At 40.6% G+C, this 19,768-nt stretch overlaps 1 protein-coding gene across 4 annotated transcripts in view; it reads left to right on the forward strand.

Annotated features, from left to right (window-relative positions):
• Nucleotides 1–699: 699 nt before the first annotated feature.
• The window catches only part of si:dkey-220o5.5 (actin filament-associated protein 1-like 2), a 100,025-nt gene continuing 80,956 nt past the window's right edge, over nt 700–19,768 (forward strand). For all 4 annotated transcript variants that reach the window (XM_024002700.2, XM_024002697.2, XM_024002699.2 and 1 more), the window contains exon 1: nt 700–869. Coding sequence is in view for 3 of the 4 variants with exons in the window: in XM_024002697.2 (XP_023858465.1) it covers nt 854–869 (16 nt within the window). In the remaining variant the exon portion in view is untranslated. The remainder of the gene's footprint in view (nt 870–19,768) is intronic.

Raw genomic sequence — 19,768 nt, forward strand, 5'->3', positions numbered from 1 at the left:
ACAAAACCAAACCAAAGCAAGGATTGCTGTCATACCTTGTCCATAGAATGCTTACAGGATAAGGAAACCAATATGTAATTTGGGTGAACTATCCATTTATCTTTACTTAACACACACATGCACACGCACACACATGCCCATAGGGGGCATATGCCCCCTCAGATTTGTAATTAGCCACTAGCCACCTATACATTTTATGAAGTTGGCTTTAGCTAGCCCAGATAGGTTCCCAATCTTCCAACATCATAACTAGGTACCAATAAGCCATTTCAGGCTACCAATAAAGTTAGAGTAAATAGTTTGTCTAACTATTTTAGCTGGCAAACCTGCTGGCGAAAGTGGTAGACTTTAGAAAAGCAAGCAATTACTAAATGTACTGAATAAGCATAACATTCCTTTCAATCTTTTACCCAGATTTTAGCAGAGATGTAGAGAAGCATATCACCCCCCCAAAAAAAACACACAAAAAACAACACCAGTCAGGATGATACAGACAGCTCAAGAGGAATGCTTAGAAATGTAGAACAATAAATATATTTTTTGACAGAATTAAAAACCATAAGAAAAGTCACTCCCCCCAGCACACACACACACACACATACATACACACACACGCCACCCCCAGTGGTCCCCGCCCCTAGTGGTCGCTTCATGTAGAGTTTTGCAATAGTGAGAAGGGGAGTGACTTTTCTTATGGTTTTTGCTGGGCGACGAGTTGAGCTGACTGGAGTTTCACTGTTGACTAGCCTAGTCTCATCACCTCAACCTATAGAACCTCAAGCTAAGATATTGTCGTCGGAGAGAACTGTGGCTCATATTGGACACAGCTATGACGCTTTGAGCATTTCCAGGGATGGACAAACAAAAAGGTAGGCTGAACATCAGTGGGATGCAAGGGGACTATCCATTTATACAATAAGTACAGACAGCAATACCTAACCATGGGSATGCATTGCACCGATTTGTTTTTGTTAAGTAGGCTACCAGGAAACGTCACACGGCATACTTCATTGTATGAGTCTTAAACGTTCTAGTAAATTCTCTTCAAGCTGTATTCATTTTATCAACATCTAGCCTACCTGACATGACTTAGGGGCTATCACTTTCTTATTATATGCATAACCATTAGGTCTTCAAGTAGGTTAACTGATTGGGATATAACGAGAGAGAGAGAGAGAGAGAATGCATTGCACCGATTTGTTTTTGTTAAGTAGGCTACCAGGAAACGTCACACGGCATACTTCATTGTATGAGTCTTAAACGTTCTAGTAAATTCTCTTCAAGCTGTATTCATTTTATCAACATCTAGCCTACCTGACATGACTTAGGGGCTATCACTTTCTTATTATATGCATAACCATTAGGTCTTCAAGTAGGTTAACTGATTGGGATATAACGCAGGCTACTAGCCTATATATTACCTATTATTGATATATCATGTACTATCCATACATAGGCTATTACTATGATATTACATAAATGCATATACATTTTTTCCACGTTGTGGCATTTTCTTTGCGCGCAACTGGGCAGCCGCAATGCTACAAAATGTAGCGAAGAGAAATGTGATAGTAGAGCCCCGCTCTYCTTCCTGTTTAACATCAGTGCGCACCACCTGCTTAATTAGACCAACAGTTAATAATCAGTCCATGAATTTAGCTATTTGGAATTTAGTGACACTTCACTCATTGGCCAATGCAGGAAGTTTTATTGACGCCATGGAAGTCCAAAAAAAGAGTGAGTGACCCTGAGTCCATCGTGTTTTTCAGTGAGATTTTGTGACTCAGTGGTTTCTATCATGGAATAGCGGAAGAAAWGCAATCGGAAATACCCTCCTCTGTTTTCCCAACAACTACGAAATCTCCAGAGACAAAAACCAGTAAGATTGTTTATTTTAAGGGTGAAGTCTGGCCCATTTAAATTCTCAAGGAGTTAAAGGAGTTCTCAGAAGCACTGAAGCAACTTGTTTTAGCTTGAATTAACAGGCTTTTTCTTTAGCTTTCAGTGCCCCAAAACTCACCCTGTTTGGAAACAAAATTACATCATGGATAATATTACATCCTGACCAGACACATGGCCTGCATCTCTTTCACTGCTCCACAAATGCTAATCAGAGCAGCTTTTTCTCTTCACCGCTTTCCTTCTACCCAATTGCTGTCATTATCTGGTCACCACTGGATGAAAAGGAAAACAAGCGCAGGCTCTCCACCCAAAACAGACAAGCTGCAAGACAGACAGACAGACCCACTCACCCACTCACATTCTCTCTGTCCCTCTCTCTCTCTCTCTCTCTCTCGCACACACAAATTGCATTTGGGTGGCATTAAACACTTCAGCCTTTCTTCAGTCTTGACCAGAAATAGACTTTACCCATGAAATTCAACATTCACACAGCTTGAGTGAATTGTTCTTAAGGTAGGCGATTGTGTACAGCTTAAAGCCATCATGCCAAAGCTGACAGTCTGTCAGCCATTGCCCCATAGCCACAGATTGTGTATATTGCTGATTTCAGTTTTGATCATGTGTACATATGTGTGGCAAACACACAGCAACTTCAAAGGCTGCAGTGCCAAGCCCATAGCAGCCCAGGAACAGGATGTTATGTTGATGGTAGGATAGAGACCTCTTTAATTTAGGAGATCAACATTCCTCATTAAGACACATCTACTTTTCACCATCTTGCCGCTTCTAAGAGCACGCATACACACACACACACACACACACCCCATGCACACACACACACACACACACACACACACACACACACACACACACACACACACACACACACACACACACACACACACACACACACACACACACACACACACACACACACACACACACACACACCTCAACCCACTCCACCGACCCCATTACAGAGTCCCTCATTTAGAGACTAGGCACAACAGAGCAGGAACTCTACTGTCACCATTGAAGACTTTTCATAGCTTTACATCAACAACACATTAAATATCCTACCATAGCTTTAGCCCAGGCATAGTCATTGCGTGTCTCTAGGTGACTTGATTGGAGGCTCTCGCCAATAATCAAAAATAATGTGTTGTGTTTTCCTCWGTCAGCTGAATGTGCCGCTTAGTTCATAGAACCGTGGTTATGTGAGTAACCCCAGAGTAGCCTTATTAGCGGCTGGGACAAACGAAGCGGGAAAAGTGGATTCTAGCGCTTCTGGCGCATCTCAAAATCGTTTCCTTCCTATGAATTTGGCTCTGGAATTTTTGGAGCTATTAGCAACTATAACCACATCCCTGAAAGCCAGGACTCTCAGGAACACGTACATGTCTTCTGTTTCCACCTACGACACAAGCTGTGCAGAATAACTGAGGGAAATTAACGGATTCTCCACAAACGATCATAAATAAGATTGTTTGATGATCATCCCTGATGTTTTTCTGAACTTTCCAATAGCTTTCTGATGTATTTCAATCACTCCAAACCAACCTTCCTTCAGACAGAAATTTGCCATTACCTGATTTGACACACACAACCGGTTAAAAGTTTTAGAACACCTACTAATTCAAGGGTTTTTCTTTATTTGTACTATTTTCTACATTGTAGAATAATAGTGAAGATGTCAAAACTATGAAATAACATATGGAATCATGTAGTAACCAAAGTGTTAAACAAATCAAAATATATTTTATATTTGAGATTATTCAAATAGCCACCCTTTGCCTTGATGACAGCTTTGCACACTCTTGGTATTCTCTCAAACAGCTTCACCTAGGTGTTCTAAAACTTTTGACCGGTAGTGTATCTTGTGCTATAACTTTGATTGAAATAATGGCAGTAAGGTCAAATTCTAAAGATTCATCAAATTATATTGCACATTTGTTTTTGATACCCAAGTGTCCTAAAATAGAGAATTGGATAATGAAATAGCTTGATGGTCCATGTTAATAGAATCTTAAATATCATGTATAAACCCATTTAATATAACGTCTGAATCAATTTGACTTTGTGACCCCCCCAGACCCCATTCTTTGATGGGTATGGCAGCTCGCCCAGTGATTTTGCTTTACAAAAGTGATTCCCTCAGAAATGTTAGTGACTACCACTGCTTTAGTCCCTTATTTTACATTGTGGAGTGGAGGTCTCAAGCATTTTTAAATGTGGAAAATGCTACCGATTTAAAGCAGCATTAGTTTTGTAAATATATAGTTGAAAAGCTCCCACTTGAAAACATGACTTATGTATAATGAACTTCAAAGTCCACTGATTTAGCATATTCTGTCAATGGTCTCTCTGTGTGGTTTGAAATGAATGGTCACCTACTTTGAAGACCAGAAACAACAGGGCCAGTGATCTCAATGCAAATTAAATAAGTTTTCCTCAAGCCTTGTACACCTCTGGGATGGTTTCGGTGAACAATCCTTCAGGGCCTGTATTTATAGTGGGAGTGCTGATCTAGGAACAGTTTAGCCTTTTAGATCATAATATATACGATTACATGGATAAGGGGGAACTGATTCTAGATCAGCCCTCATACTCAGATACTTTATGAATACTGGCCCAGGTTTCCCCTTCCAAAAAACACCACATTTGAAAATAACGTGGTTTTCAGACACGTGTGTAGTTTCACGTGTGTTTTTCCCTCTTCTGAAGATGTATTTTTTTCCCATGTGATTTTTCCCCCCCCACATGTTTATTTTTTCACCACTTCCAGCTACATCTGGTCTCCCATCCAGGGACCAACCAGGAGCGACGCTGCATAGCTTCCGAGGCAAACCAATAGCGGGATGCAGGGTGTTATGTTGCTGGAATGAATTTGCCAAAACGTGCAACTGGAAAAAAGTTAGCAAACGCAAAGGCCAGGGTAACATAACCAAAGATAGGGAAAATTGCAGGAAAGAGGGAGGCGTTTTATTTAATTGTGTTTCACTAGCTAAGTTACCATCCAGTTGGCGACAGATTTTCATGCAAATATTCTAAAATCCGCATAAAAACAATAAGGCTTGTGATGACGTAGTGCACAAAAAAAAMWWTTGCGGTTAAATTCCCATGTACTGAATAAAACATACAAGTTAAATGGGTTTCCATTACCTTTTCAACTATACTGATGGTTTTCTCACAAAAATAAATGTTCTGTTTCCATCATGCCTGTCATGAAATGTTTTATCYGACGTATTTTACTCACATAAAAAGATTGGAAACCTAGTTACTACAACAACAAAAAAATTGCATCCATTTACAATTAATTTGCTCTCACTAACCACGTTTCCATCAAAACAAATCAAATCAAAGTTTATTTGTCACGTGCGCCGAATACAACAGGTGTAGACCTTACAGTGAAATGCTTACTTACAGGCTCTAACCAATAGTGCGGGGGAAAAGTGTGTGTGGTGTGTTGTGTGGTGTGTGTGTGTGTGTGTGTGTGTGTGTGTTGTGGTGGGTGCTGTGTGCTGTGTGTGGTGGTGGTGTGGTGTTGGGTTGTTGTGTGTGTGTGTGTGTGTGTGTGTGTGTGTGTGGTGTGTTGTTAGGTAAGGTAAAGGAAAATAAAACAACAGTAAAAATACATTTGAAATTAAAGGTAGCAAGGCCTAATACAGAACCTAGTTAGTTCAGCTCTATTGCGGTCAGGTATGATACATATAGGTTGGTTAAGTGACTATGGCATATTGGATGGACAGGAAGTTGCAGTAGCGTAGGGGGAGGTTGGCGGGTGGTGGACACAATGCAGAAGCCGGTTAGCCAATGTGCGGGAGCACTGGTTGTCAGCCCAATTGATGGTAGTATGTTCATAATGTTAGTATAGTGACTATGCATATATGCTAAACAGAGAGTAGGCAGCAGTGTAAAAGAGGGGTTTGGGGGGGGGGGAACAACAATGCAAATAGTCCGGGTAACCACTTGGTTACCTGTTCAGGAGTCTTATGGCTTGGGGGTAAAAACTGTTGAGAAGCCTTTTTGTCCTAKACTTGGCACTCCGGTACCGCTTGCCATGCGGTAGYAGAGAGAACAGTMTATGACAGGGGTGGCTGGGGTCTTTGGCAATTTTTAGGGCCTTCCTCTGACACCGCCTGGTGTAGAGGTGCTGGATGGCAGGCAGCTTTGCCCCAGTGATGTACTGGGCCGTACGCACTACCCTCTGAAGTGCCTTGTGGTTGGAGGCCGAGCAATTGCCGTACCAGGCAGTGATGGAACCGGTCAGGATGCTCTCGATGTTGCAGCTGTAGAACCTTTTGAGGATCTCAGGACCCATGTCAAATCTTTTTTGTTTCCTGAGGGGGAATAGGCATTGTCGTGCCCTCTTCACGACTGTCTTGGTGTGTTTGGACCATTCTATTTTGTTGTTGATGTGGACMCCAAGGAATTTGAAGCTCTCAACCTGCTCCACTACAGCCCCGTCGATGAGAATGGGGATGTGCTCGGTGCTCCTTTTCCTGTAGTCCACAATCATCTCCTTTGTCTTGGTTACGTTGARGGATAGGTTGTTATTCTGGCACCACCCGGCCAGGTCTCTGACCTCCTCCCTATAGCCTGTCTCGTCGTTGTCGGTGATCAGGCCTACCACTGTTGTGTCGTCTGCAAACTTAATGATGGTGTTGGAGTCATGCCTGGCCATGCAGTCGTGGGTGAACAGGGAGTACAGGAGGGGACTGAGCACGCACCCCTGGGGAGCTCCAGTGTTGAGGATCAGCGTGGCAGATGTGTTGCTACCTACCCATCCAACCATTTCATGTGGATAAATTACCTGACACTTGAAAAAAAGTCACGACCGGGCTGATGGAAACATGAAATGCCAGTACAATTTTATAAATGCAGACAGACAATTTGTCCTATCGACATGGTGGGATCTTTTTGTGTTTGAAAAATTAATTTTGTGAGAAATAGCGGTAAAAGTTATCATCACGCACAGCCTTTCATCTGCAAAAAAATCAGTTTGATGGAAACATCTCAGGTAGGAAAATGTGCATATTGTTTTATGAGATTTTAGAATTTTTGCATGAAAATCTGTCACATATTGGCAGAGCCGGTCCTGACCTCCCTGAGGCGTTAAGCAAAATTCTGCTAAGGGGCCATCTTACCTGACCTGTGCGCCATGTAAACCATTTGCCATTGCCACACAGTCACACATGACACCCTAGTGCTCCCACTACAATCCTCTGTCCTTTAAAACAGGTTGCTCCATCTGTCATTCTAAGAATAAATAGACCTACACTGCCGGTCAAAAGTTTTAGAACACCTACTCATTCAAGGGTTTTTCTTTATTTTTTTACTATTTTCTACATTGTGGAATAATAGTGAAGACATCAAAAATATGACATAACACATATGGAATCATGTAGTAATTAATTTCTTTAAATTATATCTTGRGATTCTTTAAAGTAGCCAACCTTTGCCTTGATGACAGCTTTGCACACTCTTTGCATTCGCTCAACCAGCTTCATGAGGTAGTCAACTGGAATGCATTTCAATTAACAGGTGTGCCTTCTTAAAAGTTGATTTGTAGAATTTCTTTCCTTATTAATGGGTTTGAGCCAATCAGTTGTGTTGTGATGGGGGGGGGGTATACAGAAGATAGCCCTATTTGGTAAAAGACCAAGTCCATATTATGGTAAGAACAGCTCAAATAAGCAAAGAGAAACGACAGCCTATCATTACTTTAAGACATAAAGGTCAGTCAATACGGAACATGTCAGGAACTTTGAAAGTTTCTTCAAGTGCAGTCGCAAAATCCATCAAGTGCTATGATGAAACTGGCTCTCATGAGGACCGCCACAGGAATGGAAGACCCAGAGTTAACTCTTTTGCAGAGGACAAGTTCATTAGAGTTACCAGCCTCAGAAATTGCAGCCCAAATAAATGCTTCACAGAGTTCAAGTAACAGACACATCTCAACATCAACTGTTCAGAAGACACTGTGAATCAGGCCTTCATGGTCAAATTGCTGCAAAGAAACCACTACTAAAAGGACACAAATAAKAAGAAGACACTTGCTTGGGCCAAGAAACACAAGCAATGGACATTAGACCGGTGGAATGTGTCCTTTGGTCTGGAGTGTCTTTGTGAGACGCRTGTGCGTGAACGGGCGATCTCCGCATGTGTATTTCCCACTGTAAAGCATGGAGGAGGAGGTGTTATTGTGTGGGGGTGCTTTGCTGGTGACACTGTCTGTGATTTATTTAGAATTCAAGGCGCACTTAACCAGAATGGCTACCACAGCATTCTGCAACGATACGCCATCCCATCTGGTTTGGGCTTAGTGGGACTATAATTTGTTTTTCAACAGGACAATGACCCAACACACCTCCAGGCTGTGTAAGGCCTATTTTACCAAGAAAGAGAGTGATGGAGTGCTGCACCAGATGACCTGKYCTCCACAATCCCCCGACCTGAACCAAATTGAGATGGTTTGGGATGAGTTGGACCGMAGAATGAAGGAAAAGCAGCCAACAAGTGCTCAGCATATGTGGGAACTCCTTCAATACTGTTGGAAAAGCATTCCAAGTGAAGCTGKTTGAGAGAATGCCAAGAGTGTGCAAAGCTGTCATCAAGGCAAAGGGTGGCTATTTGAAGAATCTCAAATATAAAATATATTTTGATTTGTTTAACACTTTTTTGGTTACTACATGATTCCATATGTGTTATTTCATAGTTTTGATGTCTTCACTATTATTCTACAATGTAGAAAATAGTAAAAATAAAGAAAAACCCTTGAATGAGTATATGTTCTAAAATCTTTGACCGGGAGTGTATACAGAACAGAATGAGGTATAAACAAACAATATTTATTGAATATAATATTTTCTATAGAATCTTAAGATAAGTGAATATTAACATTAACATAAATAAGAAATTGTGTTAAATATAAAATGTAGAAAATAATAAAATATAACACTGAGCTTTGGCTCTGCTGCCTGCTAATGATGCACCAATATGACATTTTTGGCCGATACCGATATCCAATATTTTCCTTGCAACAAAAAAAAACGATACCGATAACCGATATTAAACAATTTTACGGCCTTTTAAAGCATTCTATTACAGTTAAATAGTTAACACACACACACACACACACGAACGCAGCAGTCTAAGGCAATGCATCTCAGTGCAAGAGGTGTCACTACAGTCCCTGGTTCGAATCCAGGCTGTATCACATCCGGCCGTGATTGGGAGTGCCATAGGGTGGCGCACAATTGTCCCAGCATCGTCCGGGTTTGGCCGGGGTATGCCGTCATTGTAAATAAGAATTTGTTCTTCACTGACTTTCCAAGTTAAATAAAGGTTACACACACACCACACTGACCAAAAAGTTATTTTGTTGGCATTTACGTATGTCCCCATTACCAGTCAAACATAATCAAAACCTATGTCTTTCACTTACTTGCTGTGCTGTTTCGTTGTTCATTTGTTCAGTTGTTTCATTCTCAACTAGRATTTATATGGAACGCCGTTTGGGTCTTTGTATGTCAAAAAAGATACATGTCAAATAACACTATTTGACGTGTCAAATAAGCTTGTTGACCAATCAGGACCTGAATATGACTGCACGTCACATAATAATTTAACGCGTTCATAATTTTTTWATGTAGTTATTACACTTTGACTACACTATCACTCGTATTTCATATGTCACAGCGTATCATCGATACGTATGTGTCACGACTTCCGCCGAAGTCAGTCCCTTTCCTAGTTCGGGCGGCCGCCGGCCATCGCCGATCCACCTTTCATTTTCCATTGGTTTTGTCTTGTCTTCCCTCACACCTGGTTTCAATTCCATCAATTACATGTTGTGTATTTAACCATCTGTTCCCCCCATGTCCTTGTCCGGAATTGTTTATTGTAAGTGCTTGTGCACGTATTGTCTGGTGTGCGTCGGATTATGGACCCATTTGTTGATTGTTCTGTTTTCCGGTGGGKTTTTGTTATTAAACTGCGCCGTTGGAAACACAGTTTTTGCTCTCCTGCGTCTGACTTCTCTGCCGCCAGTATGCACCCYTTACAGTATGCTATGATACTGGTAAAGTTGTCTTGCGCAGCTACAGTGCTGGTCATTAAAAAAAAGCTAGCTAGTTCATGGATGCAAACAATGTTCTTTCCTAACAGCATAGCAACTATATAGCTAGGTGTTATCTAAAATAACCTTAATTTATAAGGTTAATGGTGGTTGGACCCATGGTTGGACCCATCTATAAGGATTAGCCACAATAGTGGACTTTGCGGTTAGCCTTTAAAATAAAAGTATGTCATTGACACTGATGCAAATGAATACAAATAGTAGATTTATGCCATAATTGAATAGATCACGCAAAACGAGGTTGGAATGTTGTTATATAAAATCAACAAAGGACAATAATTTGTTCATTTGACAAAAATCTGTTGAAATCAAATTGGATGTTTTGTACTTTAGAATTGCATTAGGGGCATACTTATTTCACTGTACAGCCTTACCTATGGATTGTGAATCAATGACATGGGGTATAAGTCTACTCAGTGACACCCAGAGAACATTAGCATTGTAGCTCTTATTGCGAGACTGTGAATTGAGCCATATTCATTGTCAACCTATGTGTATTGAACACTATTCCCGAGGAAATACAATACTGCATGGATGTTTTGGAGTCTGATACCTCTGAGGAGGATGTTAGAAAAAAATATCTTAGGTATTGAGTAGACTGTTTTTTTTTGTTTTTTTTTTAAAGGGGTAGACTGTAACCCCATTTCATTGATCCCAAATCCTTCCGTAAAGCTGTACAGTGCAATATGAATGTCAATACACACAATAGGCTGACTGGGGAGGTGATTTCACACAGTCACAGTCCTGCGATATGAGCTACAACGCTAATATTTGGGTAAACTCTTCACAGTTGTGTTTTGTGGGTKTCACCGAGTAGACTGATACCCCATTTCATTGCTTCACATTCCAACCTTGTTTAACATTATCTAGTCTAAATATGGCATAATTCCACCATTTGTAACCTTCATCACTTTCAAATAGGTACTTTTATTTTGAAGGCAAACTGCAAATTCCACTATTGTGCATAGTCCTTATTGTGGCTAGCTTCACAACACATAACCGGGCAGGTCGATCCTCACTCGCCAGATGAAGCTAGCTGGCTGCTTATAACGTTAGCTTTGGGTTAGGGTTRAGTAGGGTTAAGTAGCTGGCTAGYTATTTATTTTCATGAACTGAAGTTCAATTTCAATAGGCGAACAACAAGTGGCTACCTARCTAATACTTACTCTCAATGATTCCTAAATCATTGCTAAGAATAGTGAAAATGACTGCAGTTTCTACTGGTCGTTGTTTTAAGGCTGGTTGTATTGGTGCTAGCTAGGTACCAAGGTAAAGCTAGCTAGCTACCCCAGAAGTTGTGGTCGAACAAATGATGCTTTATTACCAACGCGGTATTGTAAACACATTGTTCGTGGCCGGTGTTTGCTTGTTTGCAGACTTTTCTGTACAGCTTTGACAGTGCCATTATAGTAGTGGTGGCGCTTGGTTTGCATGTGCAAATTCAGAACACATAACATTATAGAATAGAACGGTGTTATTTGACGTGTCAAATTAAAAGCTTATTTAACGCGTCAAATAGTGTTACTGTCAAATAGTGTTATTTACGTGTATCTTTTTTGACACGCAAAGACCCAAACGGCGTTCCATAGTATGTTGTGAAGCTAATAGCAGTGACGCTATTACTGTGTAACTCCGGTAGGGCACCATCTGAACAACAGTGCACTTGGTAACGTTAGTGTGTTCCGCCGGTGCTCGACCAGTCGTGAAAGCCAACATCACCCACGACAGAGAACAGTTGATTGTCAAGGGCAATGAATTCCATTATCTTGGCGTTAATAGATTTCGCCTTTGAGTTGTCTCGCTGAAATGTTCTTACTCTTTCAGATGATTGATCGACTTGTTGACTGCTCGATCCACACAGCAGACATTGTGGGCTAGGTTAGGAATGCTGTATTGCACRTGTAGCGCAAAATTTTACGTGGCGTCATTATGTCATKTACCTACGTTATATAGGTATACACGTCAGCTTTGACATCGGTTTTTCACATCGGCGTAAAACTAGACATCGGGCCGATACCAATGTTGGCATTTTTAGCTAATATCGTCCGATTCCGATTTGTTCACCGATATATCGTGCATCCCTAGTCCAGTCCTCACAATATTATACAATTATCTTTGTCTATACAATACAAACATAAGCCTATAGGAAATGGCTGCAGATATATGTCTTAAAATAGTACAATAAAACCTATACAGCTATGTGATTAGCTTTGGCTATATAATGTAAGCATAAGCCTTTAGGCTATGCCTGCAGCTATATGTCTCATTAATGGTACAATAAACCTATACAGCTGTGTGATTAACTTTGGTTCCTCTACAGACTGGCATTTTCAGCATCAGCATGGTCACCAGTCTATCTGGACTGTCTGGAAGAAATTGAAGAAAAGTTATGTCACATCAGTTAGCAGTCATTTACCAAAGCCTTCTGCATACAATCTTAAATGTTACTGTGTATAAATGTGTATAAACAGTTGTGTTTAATAAACAGTTTGAATGTCTTGAATTAATCATTACTTGAAAATATTCATTCTTCTGCACTTTTTGGGAGGCAAAATCATCAACTGATTGTCATCATTAGGAACATGCGTTTCCCACACGTCATGATTTATGCCATTGATGGCCAGAAGGCTCAAACGTTCCTGTTGACATTGAAGAACCTCAGAGCTTATTGATGAGCTCTTAATTTTTTAAAAGCTCCTCTCTACCCGATGCTACTGTTACTGGTTATGGACTGCAATTTCTTAGTGCTATCCATCGGTTAGGATAGAGTCCTCTCAGGTTTTTCTCACAGAGAAAAGGGAAAGCAGCCAATGGCAGTCATTTCTTATCATGATGGCAGATCAGGTAAATTCTGAATATCTCGTTGTTGCCAGATCCATTCCATGATGTCACAGTCATCTCTGAAGGTTAGTGTTTTTCAACTTCCATGCAGTGAGCCTTTTAAATATTCAATGGACATCTGAGATGGCAGATTGCTAAAGTTTCAACACCACCCATATTTGGTTTTCACCTGGAGTGTTTCAAATCCTCTCATCCATGGATGTCACAGCAGAGTCGACCACAATGTTGAAGTAGTTGACTTCAAGGTTTTTCAGTGCATCAGTCACTGGTTCATCAGGAGCCTCGTAGCTGAAATGCTTCTTGCTGTTTCTCAGTCTCTTCTCTTTCAGAACAGCCTCCACAATAATTTCTTCACGAATGCTTTTGGCTGTTATCTGGGCCTCAGAGAATCCAGTTTCCCAGTATGTTGTGAGGGAGGCCTTTGCATTTGAGATAAAATTCACTGCGATATCCAACTGCATTGAGGCGGATTGGATGAGCTTGTTTACCTTGTTTGTCATTGTCAGTAACTCACACCATATGACACAGCAAATCAAGAAGCGGTAGGACCCAAGTGCTTGTGCGTCCACTTTGGTCACAGGATCGTTGATCGTCTGTCTGGCTTCCAGTAAAGCCTCCCAAACCTCAGAAGCCTGATACCTGATTGTATGAACACTTTGKAGCCTACTCTCCCATCTTGTGTCACTCCATGACTTCACATTTATGTTCCCGTGTTTCTTCAAAACACTCCATCTTTGTGTGCCAGCTGAAAAGAAGGTGAAGAGCTTTTGCACATGCCCAAAAAACCCAACTGCATMTTTTGAAGATTTAGCAGCATCTGCAATGACAAGGTTTAGAGTATGTGCTYCACATGGGACGAACAYGGCTCTGGGATTTTTTTTGAGCAGTCTGGCTTGTACTCCTTGGTGCTTGCCCTTCATGGTGGCCCCATTATCATCAGCTTGCCCTCTGCAATCTTCATATGGAATCTTCAGCTCGTTCAGCTTATCTAAGATGACAGTGGACAGATTCAAGCCTGTTGTAACCTCAACATTCACAAAGCAGAGGAAGTGCTCCTTGATCTCTGGCTTTTCCTTTAAAGCCACGCTTCTCAGAATAAATKGACATTTGCTCCTGGTGACYAATGTTAGGTGTACAGTCCAAGATAATGGAGAAGTACTTTGAGTCTCTTACTTGAGTCACTATTGCTTCCAAAATCTTGTCTATCACAATCTGTATCAGCTCATTCAATGTGCACTTCCCAAGGTAATGAGCATGTGTCTCTCCATCTTCAATTTTGCTGAGATGATTTTCCATAACGGGGTCAAATTTAGCCMGTAATTCAACCTCCTTTAGGAAGGTTCCATTATCTGGTTGGAATAGTTTGTCTGATGAACCCATGAATGATAGGTTTCGTTCAGCCAGAGACTGGGTGATACTTATTAAACGTGTAAGGACATCCCACCATCTCTTTCTTTCAGCCTTCAAAATTGTCATTTGATTCTTGTCAAGAGTCTGTCACCGACTTAGGCGCAGATCAAGTTTTCTCCACTTAATCATATTGTTTGTGTGTTCAGGACTACCCTCATGGTGTTTCAGAATAGCATTGATATTTGACCAGTCATTCACACATTCCTTTATGATTTTGCAGTCTTTTGTAGAAAAGAGCTTTCAACAAAAACAAAACACAGCGTTGTTTTTGATCGAGTATGAAAGCCAGATGGTATCTATCCCATTTGACCAAAGCTGGCATATCCACAGTGAGCATGGCGGTGGCAGCATCATGTGGGGATGTTTTTCAGCAGCAGGGACTGGGAGAGATGACAGAGCAAAGTACATAGAGATTTTTCATGAAAACCTGCTCCAGAGTGCTCAGGACCTCAGACAGGGGGTGAAAGTTCACCTTCCAACAGGACAAAGACCCAAACACACAGCCAAGACAACGCAGGAGTGGCTTCAGGACAAGTCTCTGAATGTCCTTAAGTGGCCCAGCCAGAGCCGGACTTGAACCCAATCAAACATCTTGGAGAGACCTAAAAATGCTGTGCAGCGACTAGCCCCATCCAACTGACAGAGCTTGAGTGTCACGCCTGCTCCCGCTCTCCTCCCTGGCGCTCGAAGCACCAGTCTCCCAGCATTATGCACTCCTGCCACCATCATTACGCACACCTGCTCCCTCGTCAGCAATTCCTTGCACTCACCTGGACTCAATCACCTGTTTTTATTTCCTCCCTACATCTGTCTGTTTCTAGCTCTGTTTCCGCTTCAGGATCAATGTTCGTTTGTCATTTTGTTACTGGTTCTGAGGCTGTTCCTGTCGATATCTGTTCACATTAAATGTTCACATCCCGTACCTGCTTCTCTTCTCCAGCGTCAGTACTTATGTTGAGAGGATCTGCAGAGAAGAATGTGAGAAAATCCCCAGATACAGGTGTGCTAAGCTTGTAGCGTCTACCAGAAGACTTACAAGGTGTAATCGCTGCCAAGGTGTTTCACAAAGTACTGAGTAAAGCGTCTGAATACTTATGTAAATATAATATTTTGTAAACATTTCTAAAAACCAGTTTTTGCTTTGTCATTATGGGGTATTGTGTGTAGATTGAGATTATTTTTTTAAATCAATTTTAGAGTAAGGCTGTAACGTAACAAAATGTGGGAAAAGTGAAGGGGTCTGAATACTTTCCAAATGCACTGTATGTTTTCTTACGTGTGAACCTGAAAATTTGAAATTAGATTTTCACGTGATTGAATTTTTACATGTGAGATTTTCACGTGAATGTTTTTCCCATGTGAAACTGCATATCTGATTTTCCCATGCAAAACTTTTTAACTTGTGAAACYGCAAATATCACATGTGAAACTGCAATTCACATGTGAGGTGAAAACATGTTATTCTCCTCACATGTGAAAAGGTGGTGTTAACATGTGAACTCAACATTTAATACATGTGAAAATATGGTTTCATGTGTGACATTTAACCCTTTCACATTCTACAGTGGTCCCTGAAGCGTACGATCACACCCATGTGATTAGAATGCTTATTTAGGACAGCCAGTTTTGAATGGCGCAACAATCCGCATTTGAGCTGGCCACACTTTTTTCAGAAACTATTTACGCAAACACAGTCCTTACAAAGTTATGTCCAGAATGTGAGCAGTTTATTTTTGGATGCAATGTTCAGATATTCACAGAAGTATCTATAGCATAACACAATCATCCAAACCGGAAAAATGTAGGCTACATTTGTCCTAGCGCTAACTGAGGAAAGATTGACACAACACAAGCGGTCATATTTATATAACTCTCAGCTGACAAACTACAATATGAATTAGCTAATAGCAATTACTATTTAGAATGAATCACATCACGGGTGAGCTCACCATTGATCGAAATAATTGAGTAAAACACTTTCTAGAAAGTAGTAAAGTAATCCGACAATTAGTTTCAGTGCGCCGCCATGCTTTTTTTCCTCACAGAAACCAAAGATAATAAGAGAAGACAAGATGAGTTTGGTCTGTTTATAGTATGCATTTTGAAGGTGTGTGTCGTCTACCATCGTTCACATCCCACCATTCACTTCCTGAAGTTCTCAAAAAATTWGTGAACCCTTACTCACCTCATTTTGTTATAGCATCTTTGGTCCGACAGACGATGGTCCGACAGACAGGCTGCCGTTACATCCTGTCACGTCTACTCCCGCTCCTCCCCTCCGGCGTTCGACGTCGCTGGTATTCTAACCACCAGTCCTGGGATCCATCATTACGCACACGTGGCATCAGTCATTACGCACACCTGCACACCACGAGGCACACCTGGACTCCATTACCTCACTTATTACCTCCCCTATATCTGGCATTCCCTTAGGTTCCTTCCCCAGTCAGTATTTTTCCTGTGTTTATGCGTAGACTCTGCTGTTATGTTGTCTCGGTCCATGTTTGTTGCTTTATTCAACGTTTCACCTACTTCTCAACTTCGTTACAAATCCAGTCTACATGGGTGTCTTGATAGATGTTAGCTAGTGAACCTACAGTAGTAAATGAACAAATGAAAAGCACACCTGATGTTAGAATATCAATTGTTTAGGTCACCTATTCCATCTTAATTGTTTGGTTGTGTTCAATTAATCCAGGTATTTTAGTGTCATATAAAGATTAAATCTATTGTTGGGCTTGAATAACCAATAGTCAACACAGCAGGTTGTCCTATCCCATTTAAGCCTTTGTCCTTTGCTGTAATGTCCATACATTTTCCCTCTTATGAATAAAGTTCTAAACGAATTATCATATGAATATATGATAACCACTGGAGTTTTTTKGGGAAAATAATGGATGTCATATTGTACAATTTGTGTCCCTTTTCATGATCATGGCTAGCCTTTTCCAAATATCTGTAACGGTTGCCCCAGCATTAGTTTTTTTTTAAGCAACAGAACAGTTAACCRGTGCTGCCCTCAAACCAAGACACACACTACCTACTAATTATCTATAGGTTATATTTGCTCTTGTCAATTTAAAATTATTTTCCAGCAAGTTTTACTTTCTTATAACAGTTTGAATTGAGGCATGATCTGCCTCCTTAATTCATATAGTAGAAGCCCATTTCACTGTTGCGGACAATTCATGTTTGAGGCTTTGCTGAACCAGACAAACTTCTCTCTTCCATGAGAGCCCAAGCACCTCCCCAGTGTTTTCCCAGATCAAGTATGCAGACATTTGCGCAGTCTAGCACAAACTTTTCCCCCCTGGCACATTTTCTGTCTGGCGCTCGCATTGCTTTAATTGTTGTTTTCTTACAAATAATAACTTCGACACGTGTGCGTTCCAATCACAGTAAGGGCCTTATTTTCCGTATATCGTGTTGTGGTTTCTACTGTRGCATACCATATGCATATATGGAGCATAAAGTATTTACTATTTTATTCAAATGTGTTCAAGTACTGGTGTCAAATCATGCATTCTGATTCTTGCATGGATTGTAATGGACACATATACCTTTTTTGACGGTTGTACTGATTATAATGAGCTAATGCTAAGCTATTTGCCAGCTGTGTGTGGCTCCATGTTTATTGACATTATACAATGCATTCTGGGTGTCACATAAACATCTGGCAGACCAAAGGTGTTATAACAAACTACCCATCGTCGGATTACTTTCGATTTTTAGAATTTTTTTGTGTTTTACTCGATCAATGGTGAGCTCTCCCGTGATGTGATGAATTGTACATAGTCATTTCTATTAGCTAATAAATATTATGGTTTCTGTCAGCCAAAAGTTAGATAAATATGACCACTTGTGTTAGATCAATCTTTCCTCAGGGCTAGAACTAATCATCCAAGATGGCGTAGCAGTAAGACGTGTTTGTTTTTGTCCCATGTAAATATTCCGTTTTCTTTTGTTTTCTTGTATATATTTCTATCWAATTTTTTCAATTTCGGATTAAATATACCTTCCTGCAACCCGCCTCACCCAATGTGGTACGGATCTGCTATTTTTCAGACCTTATAACTAGAACCTCCATCAGAAACTTGCMATCAGAAGCTAGCCAGCTAATTAGCTACTAGCTATTTAGTTATTGTTAGCCACTGCTAGCAATCTAGCAAATAACAGGGATCGGACCAACACACAGCGTAGCCAGTGCTCAACATGTTTAATAAAACGATAAACAGTGAACACTTAACACGATACAAAATAACAAATGTGGCAAACCGATACAGCCCTATCTGGTGCAGAGAAAACACAAAGACAGGAAAYAACCACCCACAAACCCCAACACAAAACAAGCCACCTATATATGATTCCCAATCAGAGACAACACAAAACATCTGCCTCTGATTGAGAACCATATTAGGCCAAACATAGAAACAGACAAACTAGACACACAACATAGAAATGCCCACCCAGCTCACGTCCTGACCAACACTAAAACAAGCAAAACACACAAGAACTATGGTCAGAACGTGACACAGGATTCCCACTGTGAAGATGGGCAATGCTGCAGCAGCATCAGTTTCTACTTCTACTACTTTGTCCTTTTCCAGATATGAAAGGAGACATCCCTCAGTTATACGAGATGGTTGTTATACAGTATCCTGTGCTTTGGTCAATCTGAACAATTCTGTTGTGCCATTTGAGTAGAGCACCCTCACCTTATCCTCATGATAAAAGTGCCCCCTTAAACCGTATGAATATATCAAAAGTAATTTGGAACATGTAAAATACTTTTATTTTATGATATTGTAAACATACTGTACTTTAATAATAGGCTAAATTGAATAGGCTATATTATTGTATGAGTGAAATTAAAAGTATTTTGTCATAGCCCAACTATTTMATTTAGCATAGACAATGTAATTGTTGTGGTAGTCTTAGGCAAACCATCTTCATTATCACAGTAGCACCTCCAAGTGCCACTGAGACCTTCTAGCGGAAAAAGTACTGCATTGGACTTGGTAGTAGTAGTTGTGTGTATGTTTTAAGCTAAGGGTCCCATCATATCCTGCTTCCATACATTTCACCACCTAGATTAGTAGTAGTAGGTAGTAGTAGTAGTAGTAGTAGTAGTAGTAGTAGTATGTTTTAACCTGTCTAGCCCCGGGGTTCCGCTAGCGGAACTCCTCCCACATTCCACTGAAAAGGCAGAGCGCGAAATTCAAAAAATATTTGTGAGAAATATTTAACTTTCACATATTAACAAGTCCAATACAGCAAATGAAAGATAAACATCTTGTGAATCCAGTCAACATGTCCGATTTTTAAAATGTTTACAGCGAAAACCCACGTATATTTATGTTAGCTCACCACCAAATACAAAAAAGCACAAACATTTTTCACAGCACAGGTAGCATGCACAAAACCAACCAAACTAACCAAGAACCAACCAAACTAACAAGAAAACAACTTCATCAG

Source organism: Salvelinus sp. IW2-2015, linkage group LG15 (assembly GCF_002910315.2).
Source record: "Salvelinus sp. IW2-2015 linkage group LG15, ASM291031v2, whole genome shotgun sequence".
Taxonomy (NCBI): domain Eukaryota; kingdom Metazoa; phylum Chordata; class Actinopteri; order Salmoniformes; family Salmonidae; genus Salvelinus; species Salvelinus sp. IW2-2015.